Raw genomic sequence first — 15,523 nt, forward strand, 5'->3', positions numbered from 1 at the left:
ACAGCAAGCTTGCTACCCTGGACTTCAGGAGAGCAGACTTTGGCCTCTTCAGGGATCTGCTTGGTAGAGTACCATGGGATAAAGCCCTGGAGGGAAGAGGGGCCCAAGAAAGCTGTTAATATGCAAGGATCACCTCCTCCAAGCTCTGGAGCGATGCATCCCAACAAAGAGGAAATCAGGCAAAAATGCCAGGAGGCCTGCATGGATGAACAAGGAGCTCCTGGAAAAATTCAAACACAAAAAGGAAGCCTACAGAGAATGGAAGCAAGGACAAGTAGCCTGGGAGGAATACAGAGAAATTGTCTGAGCAGCCAGGGATCAGGTTAGGAAAGCTAAAGCCCTGATAGAATTAAATCTGGCCAGGTATGTCAAGGGCAACAAGAAAAGCTTCTATAGGTACATCAGTGATAAAAGGAAGACTAGGGAAAATGTGGGTCCTCTCTGGAAGGAAACAGGAGACCTGGTTACTGGGGACATGGAGAAGGCTGAGGTACTCAATGACTTTTTTTTGCCTCAGTCTTCACCAGCAAGTGCTCCAGCCACACTGCCCAAGTCACAGAAAGCAAAGGCAGGGACTGGGAGAACAAAAAACCACCCACTGTAGGAGAAGATCAGGTTCAAGACCATCTAAGGAACCTGAAGGTGCACAAGCCCATGGGACCTGATGAGATGCATCCGCGAGTCCTGAGGGAAGTGGCAGATGAAGTGGCTAAGCCACTATCCATCATATTTAAGAAGTCACGGCAGTCTGGTGAAGTTCCCACTGACTGGAAAAGGGGAAACATAACCCCCATTTTTAAAAAGGGAAAAACAGAAGACCTAGGGAACTACAGGCCAGTCAGTCTCACCTCTGTGCCTGGCAAGATCATGGAGCAGATAGATCCTCATGGAAGCTATACTGAGGCACATGGAAAATAAGGAGGTGATTGGTGACAACCAACATGGCTTCACTAAGGGCAAATCACACCTGACAAATTTGGTGGCCTTCTACGACAGGGTTACAGTGATGATGGATAAGGGAAGAGCAACAGACATCATCTACCTGGGCTTGTGCAAAGCATTTGACAGTGTCCTGCACAATGTCCTTGTCTTTAACTTGGAGACACATGGATCTGATGGATGGACCACTCGGTGGATAAGGAATTGGTTGGATGGTCACACTCAAAGAGTTGCATTCAACGGCTGGATGTCCAAGTGGAGACCAGTGACGAGTGGCATTCCTCGGGGGTCGGTATTGGGACTGGCGCAGTTTAATGTCTTTGTCGGCGACATGGACAGTGGGATTAAGTGCACCCTCAGCAAGTTTGCTGATGACGCCAAGCTATATGGTGTGGTCGACACGCTGGAGGGAAGGGATGCCACCAGAGGGACCTTGATAGGCTTGAGAGGTGGGCCCTTGCAAACCTCATGAAGTTCAGCAAGGCCAAGTGCAAGGTCCTGCACATGGGGTGGGGCAACCCCAAGCACAAATACAGGCTGGGTGATGAGTGGATTGAGAGCAGCCCAGAGGAGAAGGACTTGGGGGTGTTGGTTGATGAGAAGCTCAACATGACTCAGCAATGTGTGTTTGCAGCCCAGAAAGCCAACCACATCCTGGGCTGCATCAAAAGAAGCATGATCAGCAGGTTGAGGGAGATGATTCTCCCCCTCTGCTCCACTCTCCTGAGACCCCACCCGGAGTCTTGTGTTCAGCTCTGGGGCCCTCAACATAAGAAGGACATGGACCTGTTGGAGTGAGTCCAGAGGAGGGCCACAAAGAAGATCAGAGGGCTGGAGCACCTCTCCTATGAAGACAAGCTGAGAGAGTTGGGGTTGTTCAGCCTGGAGAAGAGAAGGCCTTATAGCAGCCACCCAGTACCTAAAGGGGGCCTACAAGAAAGCTGGAGAGGGACTTTTTGCAAGGGCATGTAGTGATAGGACAAGGGGTAATGGCTTTAAACTGAAAGAGGGTAGTTTTAGATTAGATAAGAGGAAGAAATTCTTCACTGTGAGGGTGGTGGGGCGCTGGAACAGGTTGCCCAGAGAGGTTGTGGATGCCCCATCCCTGGAAGTGTTCAAGGCCAGGTTGGATGGGGCTTTGAGCAACCTGGTCTAGTGGAAGGTGTCCCTGCCCATGGCAGGGGGGTTGGAACTAGATGATCTTTAAGGTCCCTTCCAACCCAAACCATTCTATGATTCTACAATAGTCATGCACCAATCCTGAGAATATCAAGCATGGCCCTTGCTTTGTTAAAAAGTCTGTTCTAAGCAAATAGAATAATTTTCTTCATTAGCTCATTTATTTGATTGGTTCAGCTTTGAAGGTCAAGTGAAGCTTCCTAGCCTAATTACAGAAGGCCCCACACTAGGAAACACACTAGGAAATTAGCCCCGCAGATGGTCAGAAGGCCACTCAAAGCCCAAGTATTCTGTAGCTGATATATAGTACATATATAGTGTAGTACTATCTGACGGAACAAACAAATAAACCTTTTACATAAAATGTAAACCAGAGATTTCACAATACAACAGAGGAATTTTTTTAATGCGAAATTGTGAGAGATTTGAAGATCTGTTATATTTTTTACTATTTCCTATGGGTATCTCTACCCTGTGTGTGTTTATAAGCATGATTTTTTTTGAGCTTTTGTGACCATGTGGTGATTTTATTTCTCAAAGCAGTATATTATTGAATGATTAATTTAACTCTTTCATCCGAATCAAAATATTTCACTTGAATGCAGGATGGAAAATATTTTCTAACCCATTGCCTTCCTGCAAATACAATTAGGAGGAAGATTAATTAATTGTACCATTATTGGTACAATTATTTAGAATAGTAAGTTTAATAATAAATACTGTATGTTTGTAAATGAAAATGTGTTTTTCCTTGGTATTGTTTGGTCTTTGAATTTTCCCTCCCATCTAACTGATTTTCTTTTCTATTTTTAATATTCAGCCAAAAGCTCTTAAACTACTTGGGATGGAGGTAAGTTGGATTTATTGTAAATTACTGTTTTTATTGGAGCATTTCTTGGTACAGTTCTTCTCTAGCTCTTAGCTTTTTCACTATAACTGTGGTTTAAAGTAAATTTCAACTAGACAGGATCTTCCCTTTTGCAAACAGCCTATGAAATACTTCTGACTTATTTTTATGGGTAGGGTCTTGAGAGCTGCTTAAAGCTTTGCTCAACAGTCTTCAGGCACTTTTAGCACTATTATGTAATAACATATTCCATGTTGGAACATATTGTAGATTTGATTATTCAGATGTGAACATCGATGATACTCAAAGAGAATGTGATCCTGCAGTGCTAGTTACGGTCAAATCCCCTTTAACCATGAAGTAACAATTTATGCACAAATGAGGTTTTTATCATAGAGAAAACATTTAACTGGTGTCGTGGTTTAACCCCAGCCAGCAACTAAGCACCACGCAGCCGCTCACTCACTCCCCCCTGCCCCCCCCAGTGGGATGGGGAAGAAAATCAGGAAAAGAAGTAAAACTCGTGGGTTGACATAAGAATGGTTTAATACAACAGAAAAGAAGAAACTAATAATGATAATGATAACACTAATAAAGTGATAGCAGTAATGATAAAAGGATTGGAATGTACAAATGATGCACAGTGCAATTGCCCACCCCCTGCCGATCGACACTCAGTTAGTCCCTGAGTGGCGATCCCTCCCACCCCCACTCCCCCCAGTTTATACACTAGATGTGGCGTCACATGGTATGGAATACCCCCTTGGCCAGTTAGGGTCAGCTGCTCTGGCTCTGTCCTGTGCCAACTTCTTGTGCCCCTCCAGCTTTCTCGCTGGAGAAATCATTGACTTTAGACTAAACACTACCTAGCAACAACTGAAAACATCAGCATTATCAACATTCTTCACATACTGAACTCAAAACATAGCACCATACTAGCTACTAGGAAGACAGTTAACTCTATCCCAGCTGAAACCAGGACAACTGGAGTGAAAAAACAAGGTGGTCTGACGTGTTAGGTGCTGTCCTCCACTATGAAACATCCTTGCTACTGTGATGGCACCATGCTTTGTAAATGATGAAGCTGGTCCAGAATTTGGGGTCCAACCCTTGCCTCAATTACTTGTGTGCCTGCAGAAATTTTGAATAGATCAGAATCAAGTCTGGGATGATGCCTAAAAACTCATTCTGTTTCGGAGGTAGTTGCTTTTGTTTCTGAAAGAAGTATTATTATAGACCAGGAAAGCATATACTCAAAGAGGTTAGGTACATTTCTCTATGAAGTATGCTTTTATTAATGCTGTGATAGCATTTGAACACAGTATATGTACATGTTGCTTGTGTTACACTTGATATGAACTATGCCCCCACACAAAAGCCTCTGTTTCCTAAAGCAGATAAGCAGCTTTCTTCTCTACAGAGAAAGTCCAGGTTATGTTTAATCTCTCTGACCAGCTTCCTATTTTCTAATGGCTCAAGGCCAAAAGCTCAGACCCTCAGACGTGTGACCCTTTTTAATCAGCATGGATCACACGTAGGTTGCTTAGTGCTTCTCCAAAAGCACATTTTGATTTTCCTATTTCTTTCAGTGAGAAATGTTTTATGTGGCACAAACTGAAGTGTTCTCTCCACTTGACAGTGGGTGTAGCCCACTCCCTTCTTTCAAGAGAAAGAAAAGGTGAAAAGAAGAATTAATATTTCTTTTGCTGAAGTGGTCAGTAAATTGATGCGACTCCAAGTGTTTGGGTTTTTTTCATTTCCAGTGTTAGCAGCTCTAAAACAAAAAGTTTAGACTCCTTTGCACTTTGTCTTTCTTACCCAGGCTTCTGTTTTGATTTGATTTTCCTAGTGTGGCAAGGACCTAATTTTTGGTCCTCTATTTGAGATTTTATGTCCTGTGCTTCAGAGGTGCTCAATACTTTCTTCATGTGCATGCAATTAATGACCCCTGAATTTTCCGTAAGAGACAGAGGTCAGCACTTGCAGTTCTTAAAACTGCTTGAAGAGAAATGCATACTTGTTAGCTGAAGAGTTGTCTTTGAAAACCTGGTGTGTGAGGCTGAACCCTGAATTTGGATTTAAGTTTGTATTTTGTCAAAAAATAGTGCATTATGCTGAGCTTGCTTTAACAGGAAGTAATTTTGTAGAATGGTAATTGCTTTTACTTGCAATCCACTTCTGAGATTGGCATCAAGGTCTACAATGATGATGAGCTCTGTCTACACCTATATATGCAATGTTCTTCCCACATTACTTAAACCCTAATTTTCCCAATCATGGCTTTTTTCCCTTCAGGGTCCTGCTTCATTGTCAGTACTTCCCTTCAGTTACTTCCATGCTGGTTCCTGTAGTAATGGCCTATCCTCCCTATCCCTTTAAGAAACGGGATACTTACACCTTCCGTTTGCACTGCATACATAGGAGGAGATTGCTTATTCAAAGGTGAAAACTCCCTTTAGTATCTCACTGTTCTTACAGATGCTATCTGCCTGTCTTTTCCGTTTGCATGTTACCTCTCTCTCCACCTGCATGTCAGTCTGAAAACTGCTTTGATACCTGTAAGATATGCAGCACTGTTCTTCAGGAATAAATGCAGACATATCAAATCAGAAATTACATTGGAACCTATTCATAGTGAATTCAGGTTTGTTAAAGCTCCATTGACACTGCAGAGGAATTCATTAAATATTAATTTATTGCAAATCAACTTGTGCAATTACATGTGCCATAGAGATCTACTTACAGTGCAGTATAAAGTGATGCCTTCAGTACCATAGGGGTCTAACTGTACTTATCCAAGATGGGTGACTTCTAATTAAGAATGCAAGAAACGGTTCTCTGAATAAAGTATTAAGCTGTGTGTGCTAGCCCAGTGCATGCTCTGTTACCTGTTGTTCATAGTTTTATCCCTATTGGCATTCATTGTAGCAAACATCAAAAACAAATAGAACTTTATTAACATGTCCTTTCAATACTTGTTCTGTGCATGGTGCCATTGTCAGGTAAGCTGTTAAAAATAGATGGGAACATTTTTTTCTTCTTTTCTTCCCAGGATGATGAGCCTCCCACCAAAGGGAAGAAGAAGAAGAAGAAAAAGGAGGAAGAGATCGATATTGATGTGGATGACCCAGCAGTCAGCCGCTTTCAGTATCCCTTTCATGAACTGATGGTATGGGCCGTGCTGATGAAACGGCAAAAGATGGCACTCTTCCTTTGGCAGCGAGGGGAGGAAACCATGGCCAAGGCACTTGTGGCCTGTAAACTGTACAAGTCTATGGCCCATGAGTCTTCTGAGAGTGAGCTGGTGGACGACATCTCTCAGGATCTGGACAACAACTCAAAGTTAGTAGATGCAGAGCAGACTTTATGTCTCCTTGATCTAGGAGTCTGACCTGCTGAGAAGCTTTACTTTTAGTAAAGTAAAATTGATTTCTAGAATACAGGTTCACAGAATGCCATTTGGAGCCGATTTATCAACAGTAAACAAGCCAAAATGTGGTCTCAGAATCTGAAGACAATACTAGCAAGGAGAAGACTTGCATTTTTTTCTGACAGAACACATTCTTTCTTCAGCTTCTCTGTCTGTAAAACTAGCTAGTTTTATTTCACAAAGTTATTTTCAGGATTTACTCACATAAATTAAGAGGTATCTGATGATATATCTGAACTGGCCTTAGGATGTTACTGGTCTAAGCTAATTCTCTGGTCACTAAAAATTTGTTTGGAACCTAGACTGTCCAAATCAAGTGAGAGGCTCAGTTGTTCTTGTCATTGTACATGTGTGTGGAAAAACGTGACCCCCTGTGAATGGAATTAAAACCCCAAATGCAAGCAAACACTGATTTCTAAATCAAACTTCACTGGACTTATTTTGCATTTTCCAGAGATTTTGGCCAGCTGGCTGTTGAACTCTTGGATCAGTCCTATAAACATGATGAGCAGATTGCCATGAAACTACTGACCTATGAACTGAAAAACTGGAGTAATTCTACCTGCCTGAAACTGGCTGTGGCAGCTAAACACAGGGACTTCATTGCTCACACATGCAGCCAGATGCTCTTAACAGATATGTGGATGGGGCGACTACGCATGCGGAAAAACCCAGGCCTTAAGGTATTTCTGTTCAGCAGTTGTTTTCAAAGATGAAATTTGTTGCATGTTACACTACATTATACATAGTGTATATATTAGAACAAATTGGGCTACTAATTACAGATGTTTTAGGAACACACCTGTTTTAAAGCTAATTTTTTTGTTTCCAAATTCAGGATATCTAAGGAACATTACCCCATGACAAAAGAAAATATAAATCCATAAAAGGCTTAACATGATTGGAATCTGAGAGTGAAGTTGTGGCTTTCAATGAATGATGAGAGCTGTTCATTGAAAACATACACCTTTGATTAAAAATTAGTTGGATACAGCCAAAAAGATCTCCATTAGGTGTCCATGCAAAGGGAGTAGAAAGAAAATGAACCAGATGTGGACACAGCTTCTTACATTGCTTAATATTGTACCAGGAGACACAGAGTTGAGACTCAGTGTTGAAAAGAGTGAAATCTGTCCAATTGCATTGTGTGAAACTATGTGATTTTTATTTCCCTCTTCTGTGATTTGATGATATGGTCTCTCTTACTGATTTTTATATTTCCCAATTGTTGGATTTACAAAAAAACCAGTAATGTGAGGAGGCTGGCAAAAAAGAGAAACATGAGTGAGCCAACGTTAAGGAAGCAGAGTAGTGTTTGCTTGTGTATGTTTTCATGTGAATATAATCCTTTCTTTGTTATATTATGCAGTTGCTGTCACCCATGTGGCAGCTCATCGTGATGGTGCCACCTTCAGTCTCACCTCCTTATTTCCTTAAATCCCCCATTACCGACAAAGTGCCATGTCTGTCTTCCCAGGTCATACTCCCAAGCTTGCTGACATACACATTGCACTCTCACTGTCATTCTCAATTTATTTCCAGTTTCCCATGTCTCCCTCTGTCCTGGTTGCAGCTGGGATAGAGTTAACTGTCTTCCTAGTAGCTGGTACAGTGCTATGTTTTGAGTTCAGTATGTGAAGAATGTTGATAACACACTGATGTTTTCAGTTGTTGCTCAGTAGTGTTTAGACTATAGTCAAGGATTTTTCAGCTTCTCATGCCGAGCCAGGGCACCTGACCCAAACTGGCCAACAGTGTATTCCATACCATGTGACGTCCCATCTAGTTTAGGAACTGGGAAAGGGGGTGCGGGGAATCGCCGCTCGGGGACTGGCTGGGTGTTGGTCGGGGGGTGGTGAGCAATTGCCCTGCGCATCATTTGTACATTTCAATCCTTTTATTACTACTGTTGTCATTTTATTAGTGTTATCATTATCATTATTAGTTTCTTCTTTTCTGTTCTATTAAACCGTTCTTATCTCAACCCAGGAGTTTTACTTCTTTTCCCGATTTTCTCCCCCATCCCACTGGATGGGGGGGAAGTGAGTGAGCGGCTGCATGGTGCTTAGTTGCTGGCTGGGGTTAAACCACGACACCCTCTTAAACCTGTTGAAAATCTTCAAGCAAGTGTCCTGCCTTTCAGATTGCATCATGGTGCTTTCTAAATCTGTTTATTTATTTCCTTTCTTTTCTCCAAAGGATTAATCAACCTGCTAATGTTCTAGTTTCATTACCACCATTCTTTTCTTTGCTCCTTTTCTGTACTTCGGCAACTCATGCTTGTGTTTCTGTATCTCAGCAATCTCATATAGTAAAAGAACTCTCCGGGTGCTATCTGCAAAGCTTCTTTTACCTTTTACAAGTTTTTTAACTATTAAAACTAATTATAGTAGGTGACTAAAGTAACTATAAACTCCAGTAACAAACCTGAAGCCCTCTTCCAACCACCACTGTGTCCATTCCATGGAATTTCTCTGCACAACTCTAATTCTGGAGCACAATTTCTTACTTGCAGTGTATTCGTGGAGATGGGAAGCCTACCAGGATGCCATCTTTCCATACAAGACTTTATTGCCAATGTTTCATAAGTGCTACTTATTCATTTGTGTAGGTTTGAGGATAGCAGAGTTTCTTGAATACTATGCAAAAGAAAATATTGTTTCTGGGAGTTGCCTTGTTATAAAATCTATTAATGTAAACAAATATTGCCATCTGAGTTGAGTTTTTTCTTATTGTACAGGTTATAATGGGGATTCTCTTCCCTCCCACCATCCTTTTCCTAGAGTTTCGGAGTTACGATGATTATTCTTACCAGACATCAAGAGAAAACGAGGAAGGCAGAGAAAAGGAGGAGGAAAATGTGGTCAGTAATGGAGATTATTAGGAAGTCCTAATATCTCAAAAGTGCTCAGTTTTCTAATTTCTCTGATTATGCTATAGGTCACTCAGGTTAAAATCTCAACTGCCTCTGTGGGATAAAAATCAATGAAGAGTTTTGGGAGTGTATAGGCCGGATTCTCAGGGTGTGTAAATTATCTGTGTAATTGCACAGTTTTATGGAATTTGTATTTTTAAAAAGAGGTCTGTTGCTCAGAGGAAGCATCGTGTGGTTAACAGTTGGGTGGGGCTGTAGTTGAGGGAAAGCTACTATTTTTACTATTGTATATTGATGAAAACTGACAACTTTGGTCTTCTAGGATGCAAATGTGGATACAGGCTCCCGAAAAGGAGATGAAGAGAATGGAAATAAAAAACAAAAGAGCCTTCCAATTGGAACAAAGATCTATGAATTCTATAATGCACCTATTGTCAAATTTTGGTTCTACACAGTAAGTCATGATGATTAAACTGATAGTGATCATTTTTCTCACACCTGTGAAACTTAAAGGATTCCAATGTAAAAACAATAGCCAAGTAATAAGTAAATAGTACTGACTTTAATGGCATCTGATGAATAAAGTGCTCCCTTTATTCAGAGAAAAATGCATAGACAATGAAACAGAATGAATAACTGAAGCTTATGCTGTGGGCCTCTAAAGCTCCTACACACTTTGAAGGAGGCCCTGTCTCGCTAACCATATGCCAAACTCGGTGCAAGCTCCACAATCCAGTCACTCAATCCAAACTAGGCTGGATTCTCTTGCTTTCTAAAGGCTCTGGCTTCTGTTCTGTGTTGAAATATACTTTAGGACCCAACAAGTAACGCCATAGTATCAGTGCTTGCCATTTACTCTGTTGACAGTTAGGCTCAGATAAGTGCAACTGAGATGGAAGCACAGATGCCAGTCTGCTAAGACTTAATAGGTACTTTTCTCTCATTTAAATAATTGAAACCAATCTAAACTAAACTATTTACTTTTGACAAGCATCTGATTTTCTCTTTAGTGCATCAAGAATTATCTGGTGCTAAACTCTGTTTTAATAAAACAGAAAAAGTATTCATGCTACTGCTCATAAATTTTGTGTGCGCCCTGTAAAAAGGATACTGGTTTCTTTTTTAATCAAAGCTAGGACTGCCGATGCCTAGTATGTCATAATATTATCTAGGGTTTTAATTTTAGCGCATCGTTAATCACAAAACACTACTGATCCCTTTCTGCTGCCTGTATTAATAATTGAAAAGCAAAATTCCTATTTAATTTCAAAGAAAAGTATCCAACATGGTTTCACAGTGTGAGAAATTACATTTTACTAGATTAAAAAAGCCCCAGGTACAAAGGGCCTGAGTGCCTTGGAGTTGTTGTTTTGCTTCTTTCAATAAATGAGGTAATTCAGCTGTCTGGATCATATGTTCCACAGCATCTGTCATTCCATCAGCTGCTGGATGCCCATGGCCTCTGCCAGTGTGCATGGCAGCTATAGGAAGAGCATTGCAGCAGGCCTGTTTCCTTCAGAGAAGAAAACCTTTTTTCTTGTGCAAGTAAGGGTCTTCAACAGCTGAATCTTTCATGCATAGCCTCAATGTATGTGTTCATACATGTTTGTATGAATATCACAATTAGGGTGGGCTTCACTTTCATGCATTATGCAGACCCCTCAGCTAAGAGGATTTTACTGCCTTTTGTTTGGTGTTTCTTCTTAGACGTGGTGATACAGTCTTCTGTGCTCTTACTGAATTAGGCTTCAGCAAGAAACTTGCTCCTGAGACTAGGGGCTACTTAAAGTAACCAAAATATCTGCAAACCCACTGTTCATGCAGATGGGTTTAAGTAACAAGTATAAGAAGAGGTGTTGTAGGGACTTATATATGAAGTCTGTATGCTTCTGGCTTCACATAAATGGTATATTCTGTGTAGATGGTCTCAACCACATTGTTACAGGGTGGAGAAAAGCAAGTGGCCTGTGTGGCTCTTTATTTCCCTTACCCCTCCAGGCAGGTGCTGCTCACACCTGTTCTACTTTAGATCTGTTTGATGGTGGGTAAACTTTTCACATTGAGTATCTCATTCTTTAGAAAACTCCATTTTCTCCCTGGAAAATCTTTTGGTTTATTACTGCTTTGTTTCCCTTTTTTTTCCCTGCAAAGCCATTGAATCCATTTTGGTTTCTTAACTCTGAACTTCCAAGATCTCTGAAGTTTTTATTTTGGCCAGTCACCAAAGACTGCTGTGAGGCATGGAGACACACCAGCATCACCAGTTCAACATTTACACCAGCAGTTATAGAAAACTGAGTGATAGCTCTATTGACTTACACTAATAGTCCAGAACTTCCTAATAGAAATTAGCAGAGACTGATTTTTTGTGTGTGTGGAAGTCATCTCAAGTAATTGAATACTGCCTAACTGTGGAAGGATCCTGGGATCCATCACCTAAAGTCCATAAAGGATTATTTTTTTTTTTTTTTAGATATCATACCTCGGTTACTTGATGCTATTTAATTATATCATCTTGGTGCGGATGGAACGGTGGCCATCAGTCCAGGAGTGGATTGTCATCTCCTACATCGTGACATTGGCTTTAGAGAAAGTAAGAGAGGTAAAGTCTGATCATACCAACATCTCATAATCCTTAAAATGAAGCTCAGTCTTAGAGGTAATAATGGCATGGACTTGTGCAGATAGTTGAGAAGCCATACATGGGAGAGAAGATTCTCATATCCGCAGAGTCCCAAAATGCCCATCACTGGAGAGAGTTTCATTTATAACCCATTTCCATACATTAAAACCTTATTTTATTGCGCAAAAAGGTCAGGCAAAAATGCCCTGAGGTCAGTAGTCAAAACGAGTGCTCAGATTCTCTTACGTGTATTTCCAAGGAGGGGCAGGGCCATAACCCATGAAGGAAACTCAGTAGGTACTGTCTTTTTATTACTGATGCAGTCCTTGATGAGAACTAGCATGCAGAGAGATGTTTTGGGGAATTAGCCAGGGGTACTATCTGACTGATCTACTTTTGTATGAGGAAGATAGCATTAAAACTTCTATTGTATTCACATGCTGTAGCTTGGTTTGCATTTAGCCTATCCTTCTCTGATTCACAATTCCCACATCTCATACTAACTGTACTTGGAGATAAATATGGATGCCAAGTCAGTAAGCCAGATCTCCTGGTTTAAATGTTATTGATTAAAACCTACAACAAAAAACGCTTAATAAAGCCAAAATAGAAACACAGATGAAAAGGTGGTCCAGAAGAGGGCCATGAAAATGATCAGAGGGCTGGAACAGCTCTGCTATGAAGAAAGGCTGAGAGAGTTGAGGTTGTTCAGCCTGGAGAAGAGAAGGCTCTGGGGACACCTTACTGCATTACTTCAATATGTAAAGGGGGCTTATAAGAAAGACAGAGAGAGACTATTTACCAGGGCCGACAGTGACAGGATAAGGGGCAACCATTTTAAACTGAAAGAAGGTTAGGTTTCTATTGGACATAAGGAGGAGATCTTTTATGATGAGGGTGGTGAGACACTGGAGCAGATTGCCCAGAGAAGTTGTGGATGCCCCATCCCTGGAAGTATTCAAGGTCAGGTTCGACAGGGCTTTGAGCAACCTGATCTGGTGAAAGATGTCTCTGCCCGTGGCAGGGGGGTTGGACTAAATGATCTTTATAGGTCCCTTCCAACACAAACCATTCTATGTTTCTATGAAAATGAAGTTTTGCCTGCTAATAACTAAAAATATTGCTGCTTGAGACAAATTTTGCTGGCAGTGGAGGGGGTCTCAGACACCTATTGAATGTGTCATGACCATTGCTTCAAAAATGTAACTTGGGAGTTTTTCCTAATGATTTCTTTGTTGGTTTTTTGTTTTGTTTTGTTTTGTTTTCAGATTCTGATGTCAGAGCCTGGCAAGCTGAGCCAAAAAGTGAAAGTTTGGCTCCAGGAATACTGGAATATTACTGACCTGGTGGCTATTTCAGTATTTATGATAGGAGCAATTCTTCGCTTACAGAACCAGCCTTACATGGGTTATGGAAGAGTGATTTACTGCGTAGATATAATTTTCTGGTACATTAGAGTACTAGATATCTTTGGTGTGAACAAATATCTGGGACCTTACGTCATGATGATTGGAAAGATGGTTAGTGCCTTAACTGCTGTAAATTACATATTTCAGAACTTCATGGGAAACTAAATTCAGTTCTGATTTTAAAAACAGGTTTTCCATCTGAGTAGAACTCTGAATAAATGCTGTGGAAAAAGTTGCCGTGTGAATTTTACACACACACACACAAGATGCAATACTCTTGCTAATAATTGCTTGATTAGAGAGGGGTTTTGGTTTTTTTTTTGAACAAGCCTGTGGAAACTTGTTCACTTTGCCTGCCTTCTGCCTCCCAAAGCCATAGCAATAACAGATTGCCAATACACCGGGATCATCCACAAAACCATCAGTTATGGACAAGAGATGACACAGCAATGATTATATCATCTCTTTGCAACCAAAAAAGAGGTCTGTGCTGAAAGCACAGCATAGTGCACTTGATGCAAAAGAGAATAGAGATAGCAAAGATTTTAGCATTTTAAGTCTTCTTAAATATAAATCTAGTATTCATTTAAATGACTGGTTTTACTGCATTTTTATGTATGCTTATTTCATGAGCAGTAGTTAAAGTCACAGAATAATATCAAGAAAATTATCCAGGGGAATGTTTTTGTTCTCTCGGTACTTTCTTGTTCAATGCATGCTAGCAAACAGACATGCTGGTGCTACTGTACTACCTGGTGATGATAAGAGCCTCTTTATGGTCTCTCCATGCAGATGATTGACATGCTTTACTTTGTGGTCATCATGCTTGTGGTTCTGATGAGTTTTGGAGTAGCCCGCCAAGCTATCCTGCACCCAGATGAGGAGCCTTCTTGGAGACTAGCTCGCAACATCTTCTATATGCCCTACTGGATGATTTATGGAGAGGTGTTCGCAGACCAGATAGACCGTAAGAGTAGAATTCATAGTAAGAGTCTGTTTCCTGTTTCTGAGGCAGATGATCAGATCCAAATTAATGATTGTTTTTAATTTGGAAGTAGTGTTTTGTCTTTGTGATTATATTGTTGTTGTTTTCTTGTGACAGACTCCAGAGAGACTGAACAGTTTCCTGTTCCCCACCTGCATGTTCTGTCTCTCAGTTTATATTTAAATTCAGTTAACACTGAGAGTGATATAGTCTGGAATACTCTCCTGTCCAAGCGTATAACTGTATTAAGTGTTTTGTTTACTTGCAGGGATCAACAGAGATCATTCTGAAATGTTCTTTTGAACCAATGTTTTACTGATAGTCAGTTCCAACAGAAGAAGAAAAAAACCATGGACAGGAGGTGAAAATACACATATACTTTCATCTCCAACTCACAGCACAGGCAATGAGCTAATACATTTTTACTCTCATTGATACATCTATCTACTTTCCAGAAATGTTTCCATTTCATAAATCACTCATGTTCTTCTTTTCTACACCTGTAGAAAAAAAAACAAAACAAAAAAGGGAAATTCTGCTTGATTAGCTTTGGGTGTGGAAACAGCCTTTGTTATATAAAAGCTGCACAGTTTAAAAAAATAACTGTCAGTATTTTAGAGGAGATGGAAACTGTCATGTTACTGCTAGTTTTATGTTAATATTTGAAATTTGTACAGTCAAACATGCAGCTGGCCTCTTCTAGTGTGTATCACATAGTTTGCACTTATTTCAGATAAAGTGGCTATTTCAGCATTGTGTATGTGTTATTTCAACCATCTGCATATATTGACAAGTAGTAAAGTGGAAGGCTGAAGAAACTGTGAGGTCTTAAGTTCAAAAACCATGAAGATCCATCATGAGAAATCTTTATACCAAATGTCATTAAAGTGTACTTTAATTGCTTAGAAAGGAATAAAATGTCATTAGTCTGTGTCGTGGTTTAACCCAGCCAGCAACTAAGCACCACACAGCTGCTTGCTCATTTCCCCCCCGCCCAGTGGGATTGGGGAGAGAATCGGAAAAAAAAAAAGTGAAACTCGTGGGTTGAGATAAGAACAGTTTAATAGGACAGAAAGGAAGAAACTAATAATGATAATAATAATGACAATAACAGTAATAAAAGAATTGGAATATACAAGTGATGCACACTGCTATTGCTCACCACCCACCGACTGACACCCAGTTAGTCCCTGAGCAGTGATTCCTCCCAGTCACACTACCCCCAGTTTATATACT

The 15,523-nt window shown here is 40.6% G+C and overlaps 2 protein-coding genes across 2 annotated transcripts in view; both read left to right on the forward strand.

Moving 5' to 3' along the window:
- MTMR10 (myotubularin related protein 10) overlaps positions 1–15,523 on the forward strand; it is a 536,484-nt gene that overhangs the window by 459,278 nt on the left and 61,683 nt on the right. The gene's annotated exons all lie outside the window — the stretch shown is intronic.
- TRPM1 (transient receptor potential cation channel, subfamily M, member 1) overlaps positions 1–15,523 on the forward strand; it is a 151,092-nt gene that overhangs the window by 124,289 nt on the left and 11,280 nt on the right. The window contains exons 18-25 of the mRNA XM_010572265.1: positions 2,939–2,968; positions 6,018–6,307; positions 6,850–7,078; positions 9,136–9,258; positions 9,593–9,724; positions 11,744–11,872; positions 13,162–13,413; positions 14,095–14,269. Coding sequence (XP_010570567.1) covers positions 2,939–2,968; positions 6,018–6,307; positions 6,850–7,078; positions 9,136–9,258; positions 9,593–9,724; positions 11,744–11,872; positions 13,162–13,413; positions 14,095–14,269 — 1,360 coding nt within the window. The remainder of the gene's footprint in view (positions 1–2,938; positions 2,969–6,017; positions 6,308–6,849; positions 7,079–9,135; positions 9,259–9,592; positions 9,725–11,743; positions 11,873–13,161; positions 13,414–14,094; positions 14,270–15,523) is intronic.

The sequence above is a fragment of the Haliaeetus leucocephalus genome, unplaced genomic scaffold (genome assembly GCF_000737465.1).
Source record: "Haliaeetus leucocephalus isolate CR32 unplaced genomic scaffold, Haliaeetus_leucocephalus-4.0 Scaffold339, whole genome shotgun sequence".
NCBI classification, from domain to species: Eukaryota; Metazoa; Chordata; class Aves; order Accipitriformes; family Accipitridae; genus Haliaeetus; species Haliaeetus leucocephalus.